Below are 23,194 nucleotides of genomic sequence, written 5' to 3'. Positions count from 1 at the left end.
ATAATGTCGCCACCTGCTGTACGGGAGTTCAACCCACACGATATCGCAACAACTTTCGGGGTCACCGAGTTTGGGGTGGGTCTGCGTTAACGTCACTCTGTATCCTCCAATCACATTCGATGAAATTGCATAGTTCGCTTGTCTCGAGGAGTTTACTACGATGTCTGGCCGCCATCTTGGATCGAAAAGGATTTAAAACCCGAAAAAGGAAAGGAAATAAATAGTTTATGTTTGTTTTTTTACGCGTATTTATTTTATGTAAAGGACATGATAATTAAAAGATAAAGACCGTTACACCGTTTTTATGAAGTATCCCCAGGTATAATCCTTGTGGAATATATCTTGCATATATTTTGGAGGAGGAAACGGGGTCAGAGAAATTTCCTTCATTAGTGCCGAGGTGTTGTGTTTATGTTCACTTCGCACATGGCCTCTTCTAATCCAGGTACGGACACCCACCTATATATGTATACACCACCTGCTTGGCTTTTGCTTGTTATTTTTACTTTTTTGCGCCTATTGGGTCGCTTTCCGTCACGGGTTATGTGAGCCGCCTTGGACGTGTCATTCCCGGCCCTCCATCGTGTGCTGCTTGGGTTGGAGCCGACTTTGTATTCGCCACTGGTCACCGATGAAATGTACATAAATATGTTTTTTCGGGAATAATAGTGTTGTTGTGTAAAGACGAGTTTCTTATTCCAATCACTTCGGTGAACACTGTAAGACGCCACGGACCAATGGGGACTGTACATCTGACATGAAGCTGGCTGCCTCGCCTGACAGTTTTATAAACTGGACCCCAAAGTGCAGTTCTAATAACTTCGTTTTTATATCATCCCGATTAGTCAGACTTTACCTTGTGTATATATATAACTGCGTTCTGTGTTATATAGAGAATAACTGAAACAAAACAGATTTGTGTCTATCAAAACAAATTTAACACGCAGTCAAGCGATTGCATATGTACACCAAACATATTTATGTATTTGTTTCGATTTTTCCCTCCACAGTGTCATTGCCGTTACTTTCGATGGTATATTATACTATGGCAGAGATCCTCACTTTCTGGCGACACGTACTTCGACTATGGTTTTATGCGTCTCTTAATATAATGCATTTTTGGCGACAGTTTTATTTGATGTCGCAATCTAAACCTCTGCCGTTTACTTATCAGTACTAGAAATCTAATGAACCACTTTTGGGGAAATGGGGATTGTGCAATTGTTGCTAGCTGCTCATGTTGTGCAACACAGGGTAGCGAGCAGTAAAAGTGCAATAATACGCTTCCTCTTCGGAAGCGTATTATTGAAATGTGATATATATATATATATATATATATATAATATATAAACACCTGATATATACCTGAAAATGCATTTTGTATTGTATTTTATGTTTGACATTATTAATTAATTTGATTTTAAAACCACACACACGTTAAGGGAACGCTATCCAAAATGCCTGTGTGTGCGTGACTCATACTAATATCCCACAAAACCACTATCAAAAACCCCAAGGGAACACGAGGCACATTGGTTTTACATTGCTATCATTTATTTTAAATGTTGAGATTATTTGGTACAGCCCTGACAACGTTTTATTTGATATAGTTTAATATCACGAATAGAATGCATGATGCTTTCAGTCAGCCAAAGTGAGATTTTCATTGTCTGAAAGTTATTTTTGAATAGGGTTGCACAGGGATGGAAAATTTCCTGAAACTTTCCATTCCATGGGAAGTTAATATGGGGATTTTTTTCATTTAGAATATTTAGAAATATTCTTTCCCTTTGACATACTGCAGGTGTTGGGATTTTGGGTTTTTGATAGTGGTTGGAATTTATCTGACAGTCCTGTCCGGACAGTTGCAGAACTATTTAGTCCCTCGCTTTATTTTTATGAAGTGAATCAGGTTTTGAGTGAGGCTGAGAATCAGTTCCTGGGATCTTCCTGGTTATGTTAATGCTGATAAACCATTGCCACAATCAAACCCGGTGTGGCCCGATGTCAATGCGTGACACAGGAGTAATAATGACGTTTAATTAATTAAGGGTGTGCCTTTATTTACATATGTGCCTTACGAGGTTAACGGACTGGCTGGCTGCTTGTCCCTCTGCCTTTCCCAGGTTCGGACGTGTCCGACATGCCTTCTTTGGCGATGGCGAGTGCCACGGTGAACCAGGCCGGAGGGGGGGCCGTAGTTCCGAAGGGTGCAAACAAGAGGCGAGCCAGGTAAGTGAAGAAGCGACGAGCTAAAATCTGCCGCTGATCTTAAAGAAATGTATGTTTTTGGGCTAAATGCTCCTCTTTTATCAAGTGTATGTGTTTTGTTCTCTATCTCGTGCTGATGTCTCCCTTAGTACGCCATGTGGTTTTTCTCTGCGTGTCGTGATAGGTGTCTTTCCCATGACTGGGACATCAGAATCTCCACCCCAGAGTGGTCATGTGCATTCTGCAGTCACTAGCAAACCTTGAGTTATTTTGCTTGCCTGACCAAAGAAATGTCAGGTGTATGGTTTAACGAATTTTTGCATCCTGAAAGTAAGAGTTTAAAGAACTTTGAAAATGTCTTAATAAGGGTAATGGTTATAGATGTCTTTCTTTCCTGAACATGATGTATTAGCAGCAATGTGGAATTGCATAGTTTATTATTATTATTATTATTTTATTATTGTATGTGTTATTAATGGAGGTTCCACCCTTCCTCCAACAGCCCAGATACCGATGATGATGAAGGAAGCAAAGTCTTCAGGTTGGTCTTCTCGACTGCCTGACGTCACACTGATGTACCTGAAACGTTCATCTGGGTGTGAGCGTACCGGCAGTCACCATGTCTGAGCAATGATCTGCTTTCTCTCCAGGTGCGATGACGACGCAGGAGGGACTAGTGACAAAGAGCGGTTTGCCAGGTATGTGTGTGAGTTGGTGGGGATACCCGGTGGAATGTGCCTAGATGGCATTGGGAATGATGGGGACGGCTCGGGGTTTATAGGAAGCTGTAGAAAACATGTAACCATGTCCTGGAGAAGAGAAAAGGCAGTAGATTGCGCCAGGGGATGGGAAAAGTGAGATGCTGTCACCTTCCCTGGTCACAGATGTCATTCAGGTGGACTGACATAAATTCTTTAACAATGAAGGTGTCGCATTGTTTCCGGGGCTCTCACAGGTGATCTGTTGCACGCTCATGCCTGCCTCCGAAGCATCATGCCTGAAAAGCACAAGGGCCTTTCCTTCTTGTGTTTTTTTTCTCACTCTTCCTTGGTATCCCTGTGTTCTATCTGTCGTCCAGCAAGTTTCTGCTTGGCTTAGAATGATGACTTATTGATGAAAGCATGGGATTACTTTGCATATAAGAACATTAGAAGTGTAATGTGAGGTTACGCAGCACCAGGGTGATTATTCCCGCGGACAATGGTGTCAGGTATGGCTGACTCTCCCGTGTGCAGCGATTCCTTTGTACAGAACACAGACCTCGACAAACCTGCCACGCTTTCGTCCGGAACCCGTACGTGAGTGCGGCGCCCTCTTAGGGTCAGAAGCTGTCCCGCATGTTGCTGTTGAAAACATGCCGTGGCCTGTTGGCTGATGCAGGTCTCAAGCCATGCTGATTTGCTCTATGTCTGTTTTTCCCATGGACACATTTCCAAGTAACTCCATCACATTAAGCTTATGTTTCATCTCTTCTGGATCTTTAAAATGTTATTTTGGACGGTAATTGAATTCTTACATTTGGTTTTATCCCAGCATACAGTCTATCGGTTGGCAGTGTAGTAATGTGATCGCTTGAAGAAACCCAACCCGTTGCTTGTATCCATTCTTCTGACATTTGAGGTAGATGTCTCTTTCTCGCTTGCTCTCTAAAATCCTCAAGTGTGGTTATTTATCCCCCGATTCTCACGCTGGGATACCCGTTACCGTTCGATCTTGCGCTGTTCCTGCTTCTCTGATCTGGCTGGGGGCAGTTTGTTGCTTCTCCACACGTTGCGGCTTGTGCCTCCCACCCCTGGTTCTTTGATGGCCGCCTTTCTTGCTGTGATATTTAGCAGCTTGGTTTTGTCCCGGGTTGGGTAAGCAGCACTGTGCCCATAAGGAAGGTCTGTTTGAAAAAGCCGCCCATCTGGCCCCCCATCGCATTGGGGTGGGGGGTCCCCGTCACCGCTCGGAGTATCTCGGTGACTTCCCTCCCCATTCTGTGCATGTTTTAAGCGTCCCTTTCTTCTGCCCCCCCCCCCCCCCCCAGGATCGCTGGAGATGCTATTTCACTGTTTCTCTGTGAGACATGGAGATCCATTCATTCTTTATGTTGGTTGTAGCTCATTGGTCATTGGTTTCTTTGATGAACATGCCCTCATTACTACTTCTCTCTTCCAATCTGACCCTCCTGACCTCCCCCTGTTTTTTCTCATTCTTTTTCTCTTCTTCCGTTTCCCCATATCGGCTTGCTTCGTTATTTTTTTTTTTCTTCACTTCAAATCCTGCTTCTGTTCATCCACTCCTCCTCCTCCACTCCTCCTCCTCCTCCTGCACTCCTGGGCCGGGATTCCCTCCACTCCCCCAACAGAGAGAACCACAGCGAGATTGAACGCCGCCGGCGGAACAAGATGACGGCCTACATCACGGAGCTGTCGGACATGGTGCCCACCTGCAGTGCCCTGGCCCGCAAGCCTGACAAGCTGACCATCCTCCGCATGGCCGTATCGCACATGAAGACGCTACGCGGGAGCGGCAGCACAGCCCCCGACGGCAGCTACAAGCCCTCCTTCCTCACCGACCAGGAGCTGAAACACCTCATCTTGGAGGCAGCCGATGGCTTCCTGTTCGTCGTGTCGTGCGAGACGGGCCGGGTGGTGTATGTGTCCGACTCGGTGACCCCGGTGCTGAACCAGCCGCAGTCCGATTGGCTGGGCAGCTCTCTGTATGACCAGCTTCACCCCGACGACACTGACAAGCTGCGCGAGCAACTCTCCACCACCGAGAGCAGCACCAGCGGTGAGTCACCTCGCTGGTGCCCCCTGCTGGCCCATCCTGAATTTCCCATCTGCCAGTTAGATATAATATGCAGCTTCTTGCCGTGCCATTCCTGGCCTCCCTGTCTGACATTGTCCTGTATCTCCATACATTTTCCTGCTGACCTCTCTATCACTTTCTAGTGGTGTCCTGTGGTACTGCACCCTGAGTCCATTGTCATCCTCCCTCAGGGCGAATGCTGGACCTGAAGACCGGGACTGTGAAGAAGGAGGGGCAACAGTCCTCAGTCAGGATGTGCATGGGGTCCCGCAGGTCCTTCATTTGTAGGATGAGGTACGTTCCTGTTAGTCGAAGGACCTCTTCAGCGTGATCGTAAATGGCAGCCGTGCTGTTTAGCCTCCCATAACATTTCTGGGGTCTCCTTTATCAAACTTTGCGTAGAACAGTTCCTCAAAGTGTGCGGTACCCACAGGCAAATTCATATTTATCACTCGTACATACAAACAGCCGTACGAAGTGAATGTTGCTAAATCTCACACATTTTAAATGAGACGGCAGGACGAATTTAAATAAAGAAACGCCCTTAACCGTCTGGGGCGACGGTTAACTCGCTGAAATCTTATTGTAGGAACATGAAAAAAACGCTGACTAAATCTGTCTTCTTTTCAAAACGTCCATTGTCGGAAGTATTAAAGTTTTAAAAATTAGGTTAAATAGGTAAAAAAAAGTAAACCATGTCACCTTTCTTTGTTTTACCTGCATTGGGGGCGTGTAGTGCCGCCCTCACGTGAAGATCGCTATTTGCATTCTGAAAAGCCGCATTACCGCATATTGAAATTGCATTTGCATGGTAATTTGATGAACAAGGCAACGGTGAAACGCGATCCAGATACATCCCCATCAGCGCCATAAAAGGGGGGGGGGGGGATGTGGCCAGGTGTGAATGGCTCATGCATACACATGAGAGCTCCTACATATTCAATAGTGACATGAGTTAGCTTTTTCACCAACTGAATGTCGCAACTACACCTTTTAGTCATCTTCATGTAACAGACTTTGGTGATCAGATATCTGGGATCAAAACAAACTGCCAGCATTACTTCTTATGTACTTTTACAATGTTTCTGCAAGTGTTCCAAACTGCATTTAGCAATGTCTATACTTTCATGTCAAATTACAGACTTAACATAAATCTTACATATTTACAAAGTACATTAAAATTAAGATGAATGTAATGCCAAAACAAACATATAAGAAATAATTTATTTGCCATGAATTAAGTTTATGATATTGAATGAAATATGTGACCATGCCCCAGTCAGTGAAAGTGTGTTCCCTACCCCTAAACCCCAGAGGGTTAATGAACCATATTTGGGCATATAACTTCCACATGAACACACATCACACCGCGCGATAGAAGAACAGGTTGCAAATAGAAACTATGAAGAGACGTACCTTTATATCCTTATTCCTGTTTCTGATATATTTTGCACTTTTACTATAGAGAAATAAAGTTTTTTTTTTAAATGAGCAAGGGGTAAAACCAGAACTTCACCGAGAATGAAGTGAAAGTTTTGCTGGACGTAACAGGAAAAAAAAAACCAAAGAAATAAATAAGTCTGTACTGTTTGGCGACTTTACCAGTGGCCGATCGACGATAGAGAAGGACCTAGCAGGGGGACAGGTGACATATGCAGTTAATGCATCAGCTTGCGTCCGCATTTGGGTCTGGGACCACGAACGCAAATCAGTTTGGACATACCTTGATAGTTACGGGGGAGAGGTAAGACGTTAAGTACAGTTTGGTAAAATACGCAAAGTACTCTACAGCAAATAATGTAAGCAGTAAATATAAAATAACACTCGCATTCAAATTTCACAAAATAAAAGGCATAAATTGCACTACGAAGTTAAAGATGCATGGCAGTAAACAATAGGAGCTGAAAATGCACATGAAGCTGCAGTGAATTTTTATTGTGCAGTACGGTGAGTGTCTTTTTATGTAAGGAAATAGCCCAGTACAGGTACTGTATCTATATCTGTATCATGTCTGCTTATTGTAGCTGTCCACTACACATACGTCACTGTATGCATACTGTATTACATGTCAGACATGAATAGTGGGTCATTACTCCACCAGCAGTGCTGTCCACTCTCCTGCACCTGTTACACTAAGAAATACCCCCCCCACCAACGTCCTACTGCGTCTGCTCTCAGGCGTCTCTCCATCAATATTTAAACGATTCCTTGTCATGAGCATGATTTGCCTGCGCACACTTTGTGTGAACGTAACTAGATCATTCTCTTTTGCAATCTGTCAAGGTTGATAATTTAGTGGGAGTCTGTGCGTATCTTAAGTGCCGATTGGTTTGCTTCAGTTACGCTTCTCTCCTGCTAGGGAACATATACGCACAGTTCTACACACAGGAAGTAATTGATAAATGCCATTGTTATGTGTAAAAATGCAAATACACGCGGTTTATGCACAAATCTGTTAATATGCATAGTCAATAAATGAGACCTCTGGTTTTTGATAGTTCATGAAAAGTAGCTCAAGAAGCAATAGGTGAAGTATCCACCTGTGTGTGTGTGTTTATTAGATGTGGCACGACTCCAGTGGAACCCATTTCCATGAACAGACTTAATCTCCTGAGGAATAGGAACCGGTGAGTATCTCTCTCTCGTGACCTTGTGACCTTTTCGGAGGTGTGGGGTTATGGTGGGGGGTTCTATGTGACTTGACCCATGATGGGGACTTAATCTTGAAGTTTTAATATTATCTTGAAGGTGTCGATTATTTCCTTGGCCCGCCGTATGTTTTTTTTTTTTTTTTTTTTTTTTTTGGGCCCATTGTATTGTTTTTCTCTTTTTCCTTTTTTTGTTTGTTGCCCTGGTGATTTTCTCTTGTTTTTTTTTTTGTGGTTGATTGTTTACTTTGTTTTCCGTTTGTCTGATTTTGTGATAACGACCCATCTTGCGATTTGAAGTTGCAGTAGGGTTTTTTTCTGTTGTTGACTGACTTAATAAAGGCTGGTGCAAAAGTCAAAGTCTCTCTCTCTCTCTCCCTCTTCCTACCTCCTCCCACTCTGGTCTCACTGCCCCCTTCCCCCAGGAATGGCCTGGGCCCAACAAAGGAGGGCGAGCCGCAGTTCGTGGTGGTGCACTGCACAGGGTACATCAAGTCATGGCCTCCTGCAGGTGCGTACTGCTCCTGGCGGGGTGGGGAGGTTCCTGCTGGGGCCTGGGCGTCTTTGGGGAAACTCAGCGTGAGTGTTGCCTTGCAGGGGTGTCACTCTCTGACGAGGAGACCGACAGCAACCAGGGAAGCCGCTTCTGCCTGGTGGCCATTGGACGGCTGCAGGTATCATATGACAGAGAGGGGAGGAGGGAGAGGGAGGAGGCGGGAGGGACTGATTTTAGGCCAATTCATACTTCACTCTTCTGCACGCTTTTGGTTGCAGATGAGGGGATGTCACGTAAATATCGTTATTGGGGGTTGGCTGCGGGCGACTGCAATCGGTGTATGTGTAGCCCAGATTTTTGTGTCTAGCAGAAACCAATCGCATTGAACATGCTTGTGCAAGACAATTGATTAGGTATTTGCAGTAGGTGGTAAGGTGGAGTTTCACAGATCAACGTTGTTGTTGTTGTTGTAGTAGTTACGGTGAGCAGCTGTATAAGGACGGTAGGAGGTAGCCACATATGGTATTTTACAAAGCAGCACAACTCTAGCATTTAAAATTCTTGCCAATAAAATTCACCAAGCAGGTGAGGGGGGGGTCCTGGCTAATTTTGTCATAAGGAATAAAAATCCTGTGGTGTGCCTTATTACAGTAATGCTGCCCAGGCCTTGGCTATTAACTTTAAAAGTGTTCCTAAAAGTTTACCCCTTTCACTACACTACTTGTTTGTGTTTGTTGCAATACATCTGCCCTCTGCTGGTCTGATGGAGTATCGCTGCTGTTTGCATGCACCGACTGCAGCCATCCGCATCCACAGCCAAAGCTAGTATAAACACAAGCTGCCTGTCCCCAGCCTGAAAGCGCACACGAAAAGGACAAGTATAAACTAGGCTTAATGGGAGGGGGGGGGATTGGGGGGGTGGAGGGGAGGGGGAGGATGTAGACGTGTGTGAGATGGAGCAGGGCACAGAGGCAGGGGGGCCTGTTCGCTCTGCACAGAGCTGCCACACCAGCCGGTGCTGTTCAGTACAGTCACCCATCTGCCTCCACCCAGGTGACCTGCTCTCCCGGGAACAAGGACATCGACAGCCTCAGCACTCCTGTGGAGTTCATCTCCCGGCACAACTGCCAGGGCCTGTTCACCTTCGTGGATCACCGATGTGTGGCCACAGTGGGGTTCCAGCCTCAGGTGGGACCCTATTTCCCCAGCGCTGCTTGCAGGCCTCCATCTCTGAGCCGCTTCTCTAACTTGTCCCGTTCCTCCCCCACCCCCAGGAGATGCTTGGGAAGGACATCTTGGAGTTTGCTCACCCCGAGGATCAGGGCCTGCTGAGGGATAGCTTCCAGCAGGTATGTCTGCTTCCTTAGGGCCCCAGGTCCCCTGCTGGAGGCCCGCCTGAGCCTCTCGCAGCAGTGTGACGCCTCCTTCCTCTCTGGTCCTGCCACAGGTGGTCAAGCTGAAGGGGCAGGTCCTGTCTGTCATGTTCCGCTTCCGCGCCAAGTCCCGCGAGTGGATCTGGATGCGCACCAGCTCCTTTACCTTCCAGAACCCCTTCTCTGAGGAGATCGAGTACATCATCTGCACCAACGCCAACGTCAAGTGAGTGATAGATGCAGATCCCAGAGTCCCCCCCCCCCCCCAAACATTTCCTGTCTGTGTCTCACCCCACGTGTGACCCAGCACAGTGGTCATAGGAGACAATGGATGATCCCCAGCAGGGGACAGCTCTTGGTACTGTCTCTCTGTCTGTCTCTCTGTCTGTCTCTCTGTCTGTAAGTCTTGTATTTTGTTTGTTTACTTATGGTTAATGTTAGGGCTGGGTAGGGGGTTAATTTGGGCATAACCCTAATCCTAGCTATGACATAGAAATGAATGTTGCTTCCCCACAATGAGAGGAATAAATGAACTGCACTGATCTGTCTGTGTGTGTGTGTCTGTGCGTGGGTGGGTGTGTCTGTGCGTGTGTGGGTGTGTCTGTGCGTGTGGGTGTGTCTCTGTGTGTGTGTGTGTGTGTGTCTGTGCGTGGGTGGGTGTGTCTGTGCGTGTATGGGTGTGTCTGTGCGTGTGGGTGTGTCTCTGTGTGTGTGTGGGTGTGTCTCTGTGTGTGTGTGGGTGTGTCTCTGTGTGTGTGTGGGTGTGTCTCTGTGTGTGTGTGGGGGTGTCTCTGTGTGTGTGGGGGTGTCTCTGTGTGTGTGGGGGTGTCTCTGTGTGTGTGGGGGTGTGTGTGTGGGGGTGTGTGTGTCTCTGTGTGCGGGTGGGTGTGTCTCTGTGTGGGTGTGTGCGGGTGGGTGTGTCTCTGTGTGGATGTGTGCGGGTGGGTGTGTCTCTGTGCGGGTGGGTGTGTGTGTGTGTCTCTGTGTGTGTGTGTCTCTGTGTGTGTGGGTGTGTCTCTGTGTGTGTGGGTGTGTCTCTGTGTGTGTGTGTGTGTGTGTGTGTGTGTGGGTGTGTCTCTGTGTGTGTGTGTGTCTCTGTGTGTGTGGGTGTGTCTCTGTGTGTGTGGGTGTGTCTCTGTGTGTGTGTGTGTGTGGGTGTGTCTGTGTGTGTGTGTCTCTGTGTCTGTGTGGGTGTGTCTCTGTGTCTGTGTGGGTGTGTCTCTGTGGGTGTGTCTCTGTGTCTGTGTGGGTGTGTCTCTGTGTCTGTGTGGGTGTGTCTGTGTGCCCCCCAGTGGCTGTATCATGCTCCCTGTGTCTGCTGTACCACCCTGACCAGTCTCTCTCCCGCCTCGCCCCTTTTGCGTCACAGTAGAGCTCCGAGTCAGGACTCGCTCTCTCCCCTCTCCTCCCCGGGCATGGCACTGCCACCCTCACAGGGGCAGAACAGCCCTAACTGCCCCCCAGCTTTGAGCCCAGGGCAGGTGACCACCAGGTGAGATTGGATAGATACCTCGCACCCCACCCTGCCACGTCCCGGGAACTGGGAACCTCGGCTTGATTGGACCCCATCACTCTGTCTCTCTGTCCATCTAAACCCCTGGGTGTCCTTGTGTTGGGTGCCTCCACCGCCCCCCCCTCCCCCCTTCCCTGCTGGGATGTCACTGCTGCCGCTGGTGATGGTGGTAATGGTGGTGGGTGTGGCTCTGTGCGAGGCACTGGGCCGGACCGTCGGCGTCCCACGGGCTGCGCTCACTGCCTCCCCCTCCCCCTCCCCCTCCCCCTCCCCCTCCATCTCCCCCTTCCCCTCCACAGGCAGCTCCAGCAGCAGCAGCAGGCCGAGCTGGAGGGCACCAGCCGGGAGTTGGGCTTCTACGAGTCCAGCCAGGTGGGTCTGACTCCTCCCCCGTTCAGCCCAGTGTTGGAGGTTTTGGTGACCTCTGCGTGACCTTTTAACCCCCCCCCACCAGGTGCCGGTCCAGCCTGTGGCAGCTGGGGGGTCCGACCGCAGCAAGCCTCTGGACAAGGCGGAGCTGTACACGCCAGACAGAGAGGCCCATTATCCTGACCTGTTCACAGGTGTCTGTTCTGTGCAGTCCAGTGCAATTTGTGCTCTCCAGTTTGTGCTGTGCTGTAATGTGCAGTGCAGTACAGCCTGTGCTGTGATGTGCGAGGCAGTAAAGAGATTAACCTGTTTTTCGCTCCCAGTCCTTAAACATGTTCACCTGTTTTGGTTAAGACCCTGAGTTCCTAGTTTTATTGTTATGTATGCTGAGAACACAGTGAAGTTCCTATGCCGGACAGTAATGCAGTACAAGAAAAAACTGTGCAGTAAGAATGAGTAAACAATAAGTATATGCAATGAGGATGAGGTTGCAGACAGACCTGAGAATAGTAAAATAAACATCCCGCTGTGCCTTCTGGGATATGCACAGGCTTTTTTTCAGTCTTAATTGTATTAGTTGGTCCTGCACATGCACCGGACCTGATTTAGTGGGCTGCGGGGAATGGGTCAGACAGACTCAGCAGGCCTACTTCAGGCTAAGGAGACCTCCTTAGGAGCCCATGCGGAGGAATGCTGATGCATGCAACCTCTCCCTCCGTCCCACAGATCAGCCCAAGGTCCTCACATCCAGCCCATCAACACAGATCTACCCCCAGGGCAGTTCATACAGCACAGCCCGCTCCACTGACTCCTTCAGGCAAGCAGCATCCCGGGACGAGGGCCCTTTTAACAACCCGCACCTTCAGAAAAGGGAACTCTTGGGAGAGTGTTAGAATGTGAAAGGTTTTGTAGTGAAAATGCCTCGTCTTGTTCCAGGCCGGTGGGAATGGCTGAACATTTGGTCCCACCGTCACCCTCCGCCGGGCAAATGCTGGCTCAAATCTCTCGGCAAAATGCCCCCAATCCCACTTGCCCCTCTGTAGTTCCCCCCAATAATAACAGCCCCATTCAGGCTCAGGCTGGGGCAGCGGCAGCAGGCCAGACCTGGGCAGGAAGCAGGTCCTCGTTTAATCCGCAGGTCAGTGCTGGTCAGAGCTCCCTCCGTAAGGTCAATCACAGTGAAAATCCTGCTGGCAAGCATGGAGTGTGTCATTGAACTTTTAACTGTGATCTCTAGGTGGCACAGTCCAAGATCCAGTCACCCCAGTTTGCACTAGGGGGGTTTGCCACAGCTGCATCGTCCACTTTTAATGCAGTGCCCAGTACTGCGGCCTCAACCCCATCCAGCAACACCAGCTACCCCTCCCTCAGCTCCTGCAGCAGCACCCCAGGCAACAGCTTCGGTGAGTCACAGCCTGACGGCTTATGTATGTATTACATCATGGGGACCAAATGTTCCCACAATGTGATAACAACCTGCTATTTTGATGATGTGGGGACCATTTTCTTGGTCCCCACAGGAAACTCAATTTAAAAAAAAAAAAAAAAAAAGATGTGTGACTGCAATCAAAAAAATTAAAAATGACAGAAGTCTTGTTTGGTTACATACTGTATGGTTAGGGGTTACGGTTGTCGTTGTTGGGATTAGGGTTATGCCCATAGAAATTAATGGAAGGTCCCTACAAAGATGTGAATACAAACACGTATGTGTGTGTGTATGTGTTAGGGGTGGAGGAGTGTAAGAACAAATGTGTCGTAAACAACCCTAGGGGGGGGCTATCAAAAGTTTGAATGCCACTGCTGTACTGGATGAGCAGTTTTGGGTAAAAGTCAATGTAAACCACATATTATGTAAGACACAGTTATTGTCCTTGATCAGCTGAATTAGATTAAATGGAATCTGAATAAGTCTGGTCTGTTAAACTGACATGTTGTCCAAAGGGCAGAGGACATCTAGAGGACATTGGGGACATATTTAAGTACCAATGTCCAACTGCCACTTCTCCCCATTCCCAGCAGACGGAAGTCAGTCGACGATGCAGTTCCCCTCCAGAGCAGCGGAGGCAGTGTGGCCACAATGGCAGAGCCAGTCGCATGCACAAGGCACATCAGAGACACACCCCCAGGCTGGGCAGCCTGAGATTTTCCCTGTAGGTCCTCATGTTGCATGTGACTTTGAGTCTGTGTGTGTGTAGAGAGAGGTTGCGCGTAACAGTCTGCTGTCTTCCGCTTCACAGGATGTGCTATCCATGCTCGATCAGCCACCAGCCTTCAACAACGAGGACTTCAGCGAGCTGCCCATCTTCCCGCCTTTTCATGACTGCACATAGTGCAAATGTATCATTGTGCTTTTAAGTCGTCGCCATCTATCCCCGCCCCAAGTCTGTATTGTGTCTTTTTGTTGACCTCAGTGTTTCACCATTTATCATGGAGCAGGTAGCAGAGAATGTGTCAATGGCAACAACGGATTTTACAGAGTTAGAGAGATGGAGGAATTTGGGGGTGGGTGGAGTCGAATGGTGGACAAAATGAGCAGGGTTAACGAGAGGAGAGGGAATTTATTGCAGTATCTACGCACACAGCTGAAAACGCCCAACACTGAGCGGCCAGTCGGGTTGTTCTGACGCCATGCGGACTTAGCCTTTATGTAAAGACTGGGCTTCTCACGGAGACGGCAGCAGATGGTGTCACCATGGCACTACTCACTCGCAACACCCTGCACAACATACGTGGAGAAATACTGTGTTATGCCAGCGTGAGAACATTTATCAGTTTCATATATCGTTTGCTTATTGGGTCTATGTGTTCATAGATGCAACCCAAGGGTCACAGGGAAAGCATGTTGAGCTTGAGAAGAGATTTGATGCCATTTTCGGTTGTCAGGCTAAGAATCTAACCAGATGAATGTGAAAAACCAGTGGTTTCTAGTTCAGTTCTCCTCACACTACAGATGATGCTTGTAGGTGATGACATCACTGCCAACTAGCCTCCCATAGGAATGTGAACTGCAGGGCTGAGCTCAGTGCTTGATGTCTTACAGACCGCAACGGCATCATGTCTGCATCACAGGGCTTTACAGAACCCACACCTATTGAGGCATGGACCCCAGTTGCCCGCGAGCCGTACTGGGGCACTGCAAAGCCCCCGATCCTTCCTTCGACCCATTTTTTTTTGCATGTTAGCACAGAAATGCGCTGTATTGTTCCAAAGAGCATTTGAATTGTGGATCCACTGAATCTTGTCAATGTCTTTTTATGGTTGTTTCAGTCAGCAGTATTTTCAGTGATGAAATGTAGCCTGGGTGTCTGGGTGTGAAATTTAACTACCCGTTCGCTTGGCTAATACATGAAATGTCTAGATGTGCAACTCTTAAGACATGTGTGTCCCTGCACACTTATGCATCTGTTTTAATGCTTCTTGTCAAACTTTCTCCATGGTACCAGTGCAGTTTCCTCACTCCTGTGTATGGCCTTTTTTAATCTTTTAAAAGCATTTAAAATCTGTTTTTGTGATAATTTTAGGGGGATAAAAGATCAAGCAATAATTATCAGCAGGAATATCTTAAAGCCATTCATGTTGTTACAATGTATATTTTATTATGATTATTTTGATACTAAAAGACAAGAATTTTACGATATACGCTGATGACTGTTTCTGGTTCCGGTCTGTAATCGAGTCCCGCGCACCCTCCCGCCATTCACCTACAGTGGACCTGCAGAGACTATCTGCGGCGGGGAGCCGGCACAGCCCAGTTTCCCCGCCACCAGCACCAGACTGGACCAGAACAGCAGCAGTGACTCTTGCTCTAGTTCTGGGGTGTGAATTTTGTGCTTCTTGGGAGTGGCTCTCAAAAGTCCTGGAAATTATTGTAAATGATATATATTTTCTTCTATCTGAAATTGTATGTGTATATACAAATGTGAGATCTGATGACTGTTTCTGGTTCCGGTCTGTAATCGAGTCCCGCGCACCCTCCCGCCATTCACCTACAGTGGACCTGCAGAGACTATCTGCGGCGGGGAGCCGGCACAGCCCAGTTTCCCCGCCACCAGCACCAGACTGGACCAGAACAGCAGCAGTGACTCTTGCTCTAGTTCTGGGGTGTGAATTTTGTGCTTCTTGGGAGTGGCTCTCAAAAGTCCTGGAAATTATTGTAAATGATATATATTTTCTTCTATCTGAAATTGTATGTGTATATACAAATGTGAGATCTCATATTTACACGTGTGTGTGTGTGTGTGTGTATAATACAGTCTAAGTTGACGTGTGGTTTTCTTTAGTTTCTGGAAGAGGGCGGTGTTTCAGCGACTTCTCATGTTTTAAACCACTTGTCTGATGTCCACATTTTAACTGATGTGAATTGCAGTTTATATAATGCATAGATACTCAATTATGAATATATGTACACATTAATTGTGGGGGGGAAAAAAACATTTTTTATTAAATTGTCAAGAAACACTGTGTGCTCTTTTTGAATGGCTCTTGTGCTGGGATTTGCTGCACTGACTGGGTATTTCCCTAAAACTTAAAAGCACTTTTGCACATCATTGCGAGGAGGAGAGAGGCCAACAATGCCCCACATGGTGTCACGTTGCCCCCCCCCCCCCCCCCTTGGCAGCAGAGCACAGCTGGCCTCTCCATCTCGCTCACATGGTATCAGCTTCTGCTCCCTGCATGAGGAGTAATCTCTCCTAATGGTGTGATATCGCTTTACCTTTTCCGAAACATGATGTCCTGTTCATTTACAAATGCCTGATTCCAGGGCAGCGTGGTGTTTGGGGTCCACATACACCCTGCCCCAAACTGCCTCCCATTCAGCGTGCACCCACGCATCCTCGGGACCAGACCCAGGCAAGGATGTTTGGTTCCCTGGAGGTTAAACAAGCCAATAATATAACAAATGTTGTTTCTACTTGCTAATCGCTGATGATACCTGACCGCCCTCAGGGTGCCCCGCATGTACATATTGTGGAGGCCACTGGACTGGAAAAGGCGGATTGGAGCCAAACAGCCACCAGACTCCTGTCTATTTTAACTATTCATGTAGAGCACAGGACCTGGGGGCGGGGGCGTCCTCGGGAGAACGGGGAGGACTCGAATGCCGCTGGCATAACGATGAGGAGGAGCAGAGCTGGACAGATAACAGGAAACAGCTGTAATTATGGAGCAAAGGCATTGAGTCCCTAAGGAAACTCCACTGGTCACTTGGTTGGACATTTAGACGAGGACTGAGGGATATTGGAGGTAAGTTGTTTATATATACAGAAGAGTCCTCTTGCATGCAGCTGTACACAAAGTCAGACAAACAGGGTGTTTTGCATCCTTTCTCAGTCTGATGAATGAAGGGGATGTTTACTGGCCTTGTCCATGTTCAGGTGGCTTTCCCAGGCTGTACGTTCTCACACGTGTTCACACGCACGCACCTAAATGCATCCTCTTACAGTCTGAGGCAACTGCTGGTGTTTTACCATAACTCCCCCCACAGGATCCAGGCTAAGGAGCACAGTGGTGTCGAGCTGCCAGAGGGTCACGCATCCGAACAGCAGAGTAACTGTGCTGGAAGACAAACAGCAGACAAACCTGCCCCACCACCAACAGGGAAATGGACCAGACTGCTCCCTCTTTCAAGCTGGAGGTGGACGTCGATCTCGGCTTTGCTCTGTTCTTCATCTTCTTGCTCTGTTTCTTCCTGCTGGTGACTGTGGTTCGCTGCGCCCGCATGGTAGTAGACCCGTACAGCGCCATCTCCACCTCCACCTACCAGGAAGAGCAGATCAACAACTGAGAGAAGGGATGCAATCATGCACCAAATCTGGAACAGGAAAACGGAGCTTTCAGTCTTCTCAGCTTGGGTTGTGTGTGAATTCATCTGTGTGGGTAAAGCGACATATTTAAATTTAATATCAAATAGAAATATTACTGACATAAAGTGTAATATTGACATGATTCATTCAGAATAGCTGTTATGTTAGAGAGGTGGATTTGTCAACCAGTATTACAAAGTCAGCAAACATAAACTGGCTGTCCTGTGAATCATATTGAGGGATGCAATAGTCACGCATGAAACATAGGGGGAAGTCTTCCTGATGAGGCCAGCACTATCCAATCCATGCCTTTTTGAAGTTACATTGCATTCACATTACTCAAGATTGATGGGCAATTTCTAGTGTGTTAAGATGAGCATTTAGTAGAGTTATTGCACTTTTTTAAATGAGGCTAATTTTGATTTTCATATACACATCTATCACCCTCTTATTGGGGGGGGGGCAATTCCAGGCAACACAGGCTGTTTGTTCTATGGTCCGCATTATAGACTCTTGAACCGTGATACTCCCTCACTATTGGTGTGATGTGCTTTCTTTTGTGCCTGAAACAGAGGTTCCTACCCTCTGCCCATGCAGAAGTCTATGTGAGTCTATGGACCCCTTTTCAGGATGTATTAAATGCATAAAACAACATACATAGGATTTTAAAGGAAACTTATTAAGGGCTACAAAAATACAATACAGTCAGTCCTGCTACAAGACGTGATATCATGTTGTAACGAGACTGATGTATTATTTATTAGTATCCAAATCCAATACAATGTGGCATCTTATTTATATTTGCGCAATTTTCAGTCGGAAAGAAAACCACTAATTAGCGAACGACAGCGCGATGCGGTCTTAGCAAGAAACACGACTTGCAAATACAGCTAACCATATGCATATGAACGAATCGTTCCTTTGCACTGGCTCTGAATCGGTTGAACTGGTTTTCAGATTTATGTTTTAGGTCTATGCTTATAAGAATCGAACTTTTTGTATTACGCCACTCAATGCATTGCACAGAAAAATCTAAAACTGACAAATGATCAAATAAAACACAGCAACGTTTTTAATTCACGTACACTTGTTTTTCGTAGACTGCGGGCACTCGACTCGCAAGTTAGCTAGTTTGGTACGTTCTTTTGAAGCGGTTAATGGGCAATTCTCGGGAGACTCGTGTAAGACCCATTGGAGATGTTTGTGATATAATGTATTAATGTGTTATTATTATTTGTTATTTAAATACATATAATTACATTGTTGTGCACTGGTATCTCAAATTTATTATTTAATTTATTTCATTTGGCGTAAATCTAGTTGCTTTGTAGCAGAACTTTGTCACGTCTTGTCCGTCATGTCTGCCTGACCCTTCTGTCCCCCCCCCGATGTGGCCCTGATTGTTGTCTGTTGTGGCTTGTTAGTTTTGTGCCTGTGTCGTCAGCTCTAGTTGTCCAGCTGTCATTGACGTCGTTCCTCCTGTTGCCTATGCCCGTCCCGGTGCTAGTTTCCGTCTGACCCTGGGTTTTTCCCCTCATGGTTTCATGTTCTCCCGTTTGGACCCCTCGCGGTCCTATTTTGTTTCTCCCTTGACCATTTCTGTATTGTCCAATAAAGCCCCTGTTCATTCACGTTACGCCAGCTCTCGAGTTGCTTCTTTCCCTGTCGTGACAGACTTACTGTAATTGAAATGTTGGTAACACTTTACTTAACGTTACTTACATCTCTAATGCATTATAGATACCTTAATAATGCGTTATAATAGTCGCTACAGCATCTTCTATTGACAGTCATTATAGTGTTGAATATAAAACTTGATAAGCTCCAGTGAAGCTCTCCTTTATGAAGCATTATAATGGTGGGTAGTAGAATTAATAAAGCATTATAATATCTTCTATTTACAGTCATGAGGTATTAGAGTGTTGATTATAATAATTGATAAGTTCTAACAAAGCTTTCATTTTTTAATATACTATAGATACCTTCTTAATGCATTACCATTATCAAATATAAGAATTAAGGATGCTTTGTACTGCATTATGAAGGTATCTGTAGTGCAACATAGAGCTTCATAAAGAATTCATAATAAATATAGCTATAATGTGTTATGAGATTTTATAGCTATATTTATAATGCTTTAAGAATGCATAATGATGTGTTATGAATATGTTCATAGATTCTTATAGACACGGCATTAATAGAAAGTGTTATCGAAATATTTCAAACTTATGATCTAGTAAAATTGTTATAACCATGCAGGGCACGGACCGGGGAAGCAGGCGAGGACAATGAAGGCTTGGGGAATAAGGGTTTTAATGGACACATTGAGATGTAAATGGGACAGGATCATCATAACAATACAATGACAGGACTAGGGAAATAAACTTAGATGCGGACTTAAATACACCGTACAAATAGAAACAACTTGAAACAGTTGGTAAACACGGGGAATCCACACGAGGTTAACGAGGGGGGCATGGCACACAGGAGGATTGGACGAGCAGGGTGTGACAGAACCCCCCCCCTAAGGCACACACAGGATGAGACCAAGGACTCCATGGGACCAGGGAAAACAAAAAACAAGAACATCAACGGGGCACCGGGAACAAGACTGACACACAAAATAGGCACAAGGACAATAACCCGGACAACAACTGACAAACCACGGGGAATGCCTACAGAGATAAGGGCACCAAAAACAGAGACACAGGGGGAACACCAACTGGAGGAACAAAGGGACCAGGCGTGAACACAGGCAAAACAGAGGGACAAGGAGCAAACACAGGGGGCACAAAGGGAGGAGGCAAAGGGCGGGGGGGAACAGGTAGCCAGAGGGAACCCCGGCTGGTGAAATACAGAAGTCACAGGGGTGATGGGTGACCGAGAGGGTGGAGCAGGAGGTATCCTTGACGACCGGAAGGCCAGAGCCGGAGAGGATGCCAAAGGGGGCGAGGAGGAAGGCAGAGGGACAGACGGAGGGAGCGAGGAGGAAGATGGAGGGGACACCGGAGAAAGCAGGCAGGCGAAGGTATAGCCACAGCCAGCCAAGGAGCTGGTGATCGACGAGTCGGAGCAGGGGGACCCACAGGCGACTGCCGAATAGGAGCCAGGGGCACCACAGGCAACCGCCAAGCTGGAGTCAGAGCTGAGCCAAAGCTGGAGAAAGCAAAGGTGAGCCAGGGGGTAGGGCGGGCAGGACCAGACCTCTGCGTAGATGGTCCCTCCCCTTATGGGACACAGAGAGCCGGGGTCCTGGCTGGGATTTGCCACCCAGTGGTTGTGGTCGGAGTGAGGGGTCCCACTCAAGTTCCTCCTCCAATTCCACTAAGCAGGGAGGAGCGGTGGTCAGGCGGTCATGGACCTTCTCTGGGACAAGATCTGGGGCCATGGGAGCCGGGTCAGGGGCCGGGGGGAACGGAGCCAGAGGGTCAGGAACCACTGGGGGCAGAGCAGGAGGATCAAATACCCCTGGGGGCAGAGCCGGAGGGTCGGGAACCCCTGGGGACTGAGCTGGAGCCACTGGGACAGGAACCACTGGGGGCAGAGCTGGAATGTGCGGTGCAGGAACCACTGGGGGCGAAGCAGGAACCTCGGGGGCAAGAGCAGGAACCTTGGGAACCGGAACCTCAGGAGGCGATGCAGGAGCCATCGGGTCAGGAACCATGGGCGGCGGCGCAGGAACCTCGGGCAGCGTAGCAGCCACCGCCGGCGCAGGAACCACGGGGGGAGGGTATCCACTGAAGACGTGGCTTCTCACCCCTCTCGCAAACCCACAGAGTGAACAACAGCGACGTTATAACAGATCTACAGAGGATGCAATCTCCCATGTCTTGCACACTACTCTCAGCCACATGGATAAGAAGCAAGGTAACTATGTGAGATTGCTGTTCATTGACTACAGCTCAGCATTCAACACAATAGTGCCTCAGACTGTTCACAAAGCTGAGGGATCTAGGACTCAAACGCTTGTGTGCCTGGGTGTTGGACTTCCTCACGGACAGATCTCAGACAGTGAGGGTGGGCAGGTGCATCTCCAGCTGCATCACAATCAACACAGGTACTCCACAAGGGTATGTTCTTTCTTCACTGTTGTTCTCCCTCTACACTTCAAACTGTGTGGCCACGCATGACTCCAACACCATCGTTAAGTTTGCTGACGACACGGTGGTGCTGGGCTTCATCACCAACAACGATGAGTCGGCCTACATAGATGAAGTGGAGAACCTGGCACTATGGTGTCAGAAAAACTGCCTCCAGCTGAACGTCAGTAAGACTAAGGAGCTGGTGGTGGACTTCAGAAGGAGACATGACTACAGACCCCTCACCATCAATGGCGCTCCAGTGAAGAGGGTGAGCAGTTTTAAGTACCTGGGCATCCACATCTCGGAGGACCTGACATGGACTGAGCATATCTGTGCTCAGACAAAAAGAGCAAAGCAGCGCCTGTACCACCTGAGGCAATTGAGAAAGTTTGGGGTTTCCCCTGCTGTCCTGAAGGCTTTCTACTCGGGCGTAGTTGAGACCGTCCTCACACAGAACATCTCATCCTGGTTTGGGAACAGCTGTGTGCAGGACCGGAAAGCCCTCCAGAAAGTTATCCGGGCAGCTGAACGCTGCTGCAGTTTAGCTCTCCCCTCCATGCAGGACATTTACATCAGGAGATGTAGGACTAGGGCAGCTAGGATTATCAAGGACTTCTCACCCCAATAACAGACTGTTCAAACTCCTGCATTCAGGCGGAAGGTTCCGTGTCATTGTGGCCAAGATGGAGAGACTCAGGAGGAGTTTCTATCCTCAGGCGATTCGACTCCTCAACCAAGACAGGCCACTCTCCCGGTCATAGTCTTATGGTTATCAGTTCAACCTTACACTGCTGTGCTGACACTGCACACTGCACTTTAAACTGACTATAAGCATTTCTTGCACAGTATTTCATCCTGTAATTTGTATATACACTCTTGTAAACTCATACTGTCAGGAGCAGGTGAGCCGGGAAGTAGGCGAGAGGAGCCGGACGAACGGGTAAACAGGGTCTTAATCGAGACGAGAAGGCAGACATCCACTAACACGCATAACAATACAATGACGGATCTGGGGAAGACTGACTGAGACTCGGACTAAATACAAAAGACAAGCTAAGGGTAACGAGCAACAGGTGGGAACAATCAGGCAGAAACAGGAGGTAACGAGGTGGGCGTGGCACACATTAGGATCGGACGGAGCCGGGCGTGACACATACGTTATTTTTCTTTTTTTCTGTTTACACTCTATTATTTATTTACAATTTATTTTCTAGTCTCTTTGTTATTTGCACAAAGTATGAGCGGTTCAGGATACATTTCACTGCGTGTTGTACCTGTATAACTATGCATGTGACAAATAAAGAATCTTGAATCTTGAAAATGACAGGGTAGAGCACACTATAGGGCAGCTTAAGGGCCATTGGTGATGCCTGGACAAGACCGGTGGGGTGCTGCTCTATAGTCCACAGAAAGTATGTTGCATCGTGCACGCATGTAGCGTGCTGCATAATGTGGCACAGCATCGTGGCTTGCCTGTGCCTGAAGAGATGAGGAATGATTAACCTGACCTCGACCCACCAAATGTTCTGGCAAATGGGGCAGCGTTACAACTTCATTTGAATGTAATAGAAAGAATGTAAAAACAGGTAATCAAACTCAGAATTTATTTTTTCATTAATTCTTTTAACGTGTGGTTAATGTCACATAGCACAGCATGTATATTTTTTAGTTCATTTGCAACATTTGTTACAGCATTTACTATTGCATTTTGTGACTGCAGCACAGCTTCCGTGAGCACACGTCCGGATGGTCGCCCCTCGGTTTCTGAGGCACGGGAGTGTGTGCAGCCAGCGCCCGATGATGTGCTTGGCACAGCAGCGCCTTCACCGCCAGAAGTATCATCCAAAGCACGGGGGTCGCTTCTTGAACTATTGTCTGAAACAGAATAAACATGAGTACTGA

At 47.5% G+C, this 23,194-nt stretch overlaps 2 protein-coding genes across 6 annotated transcripts; both read left to right on the top strand.

The window, feature by feature from the left end:
• The first annotated feature begins 127 nt into the window (after positions 1 to 127).
• On the top strand, positions 128 to 15,864 carry LOC111853315 (aryl hydrocarbon receptor nuclear translocator-like). Of its 5 annotated transcripts, none has more exons than XM_023830058.2 (20): positions 128 to 445; positions 2,127 to 2,232; positions 2,714 to 2,752; positions 2,862 to 2,909; positions 4,562 to 4,989; positions 5,199 to 5,301; positions 7,569 to 7,634; positions 8,081 to 8,166; positions 8,253 to 8,329; positions 9,205 to 9,339; positions 9,426 to 9,500; positions 9,599 to 9,750; positions 10,897 to 11,016; positions 11,337 to 11,409; positions 11,492 to 11,600; positions 12,133 to 12,223; positions 12,343 to 12,544; positions 12,644 to 12,809; positions 13,426 to 13,556; positions 13,644 to 15,864. In XM_023830058.2, the coding sequence occupies exons 1-20, from the start codon at positions 412 to 414 to the stop codon at positions 13,734 to 13,736; spliced, it is 2,334 nt and encodes a 777-aa protein (XP_023685826.1). In that variant the 5' UTR covers positions 128 to 411; the 3' UTR covers positions 13,737 to 15,864. The 5 variants fall into 5 exon arrangements, with proteins under 5 accessions (XP_023685826.1, XP_023685824.1, XP_023685823.1 ...); XM_023830056.2 differs by having other exon boundaries at positions 10,894 to 11,016; XM_023830055.2 differs by having other exon boundaries at positions 129 to 445; positions 13,423 to 13,556.
• Positions 15,865 to 16,486: 622 nt separating this feature from the next.
• LOC140592518 (cortexin domain-containing 1 protein) lies at positions 16,487 to 18,834 on the top strand. Its single transcript, XM_072715912.1, has 2 exons — positions 16,487 to 16,650; positions 16,892 to 18,834. Exon 2 carries the CDS (start codon positions 17,009 to 17,011, stop codon positions 17,189 to 17,191), a length of 183 nt encoding a protein of 60 aa, XP_072572013.1. The 5' UTR covers positions 16,487 to 16,650; positions 16,892 to 17,008; the 3' UTR covers positions 17,192 to 18,834.
• Positions 18,835 to 23,194: the final 4,360 nt, after the last annotated feature.

The sequence above is a fragment of the Paramormyrops kingsleyae genome, chromosome 9 (genome assembly GCF_048594095.1).
Source record: "Paramormyrops kingsleyae isolate MSU_618 chromosome 9, PKINGS_0.4, whole genome shotgun sequence".
In the NCBI taxonomy this organism is placed as follows: domain Eukaryota; kingdom Metazoa; phylum Chordata; class Actinopteri; order Osteoglossiformes; family Mormyridae; genus Paramormyrops; species Paramormyrops kingsleyae.
The sequence above is the reverse complement of the archived record's forward strand: the minus strand, read 5'-3'. Positions and strand labels throughout refer to the sequence as shown.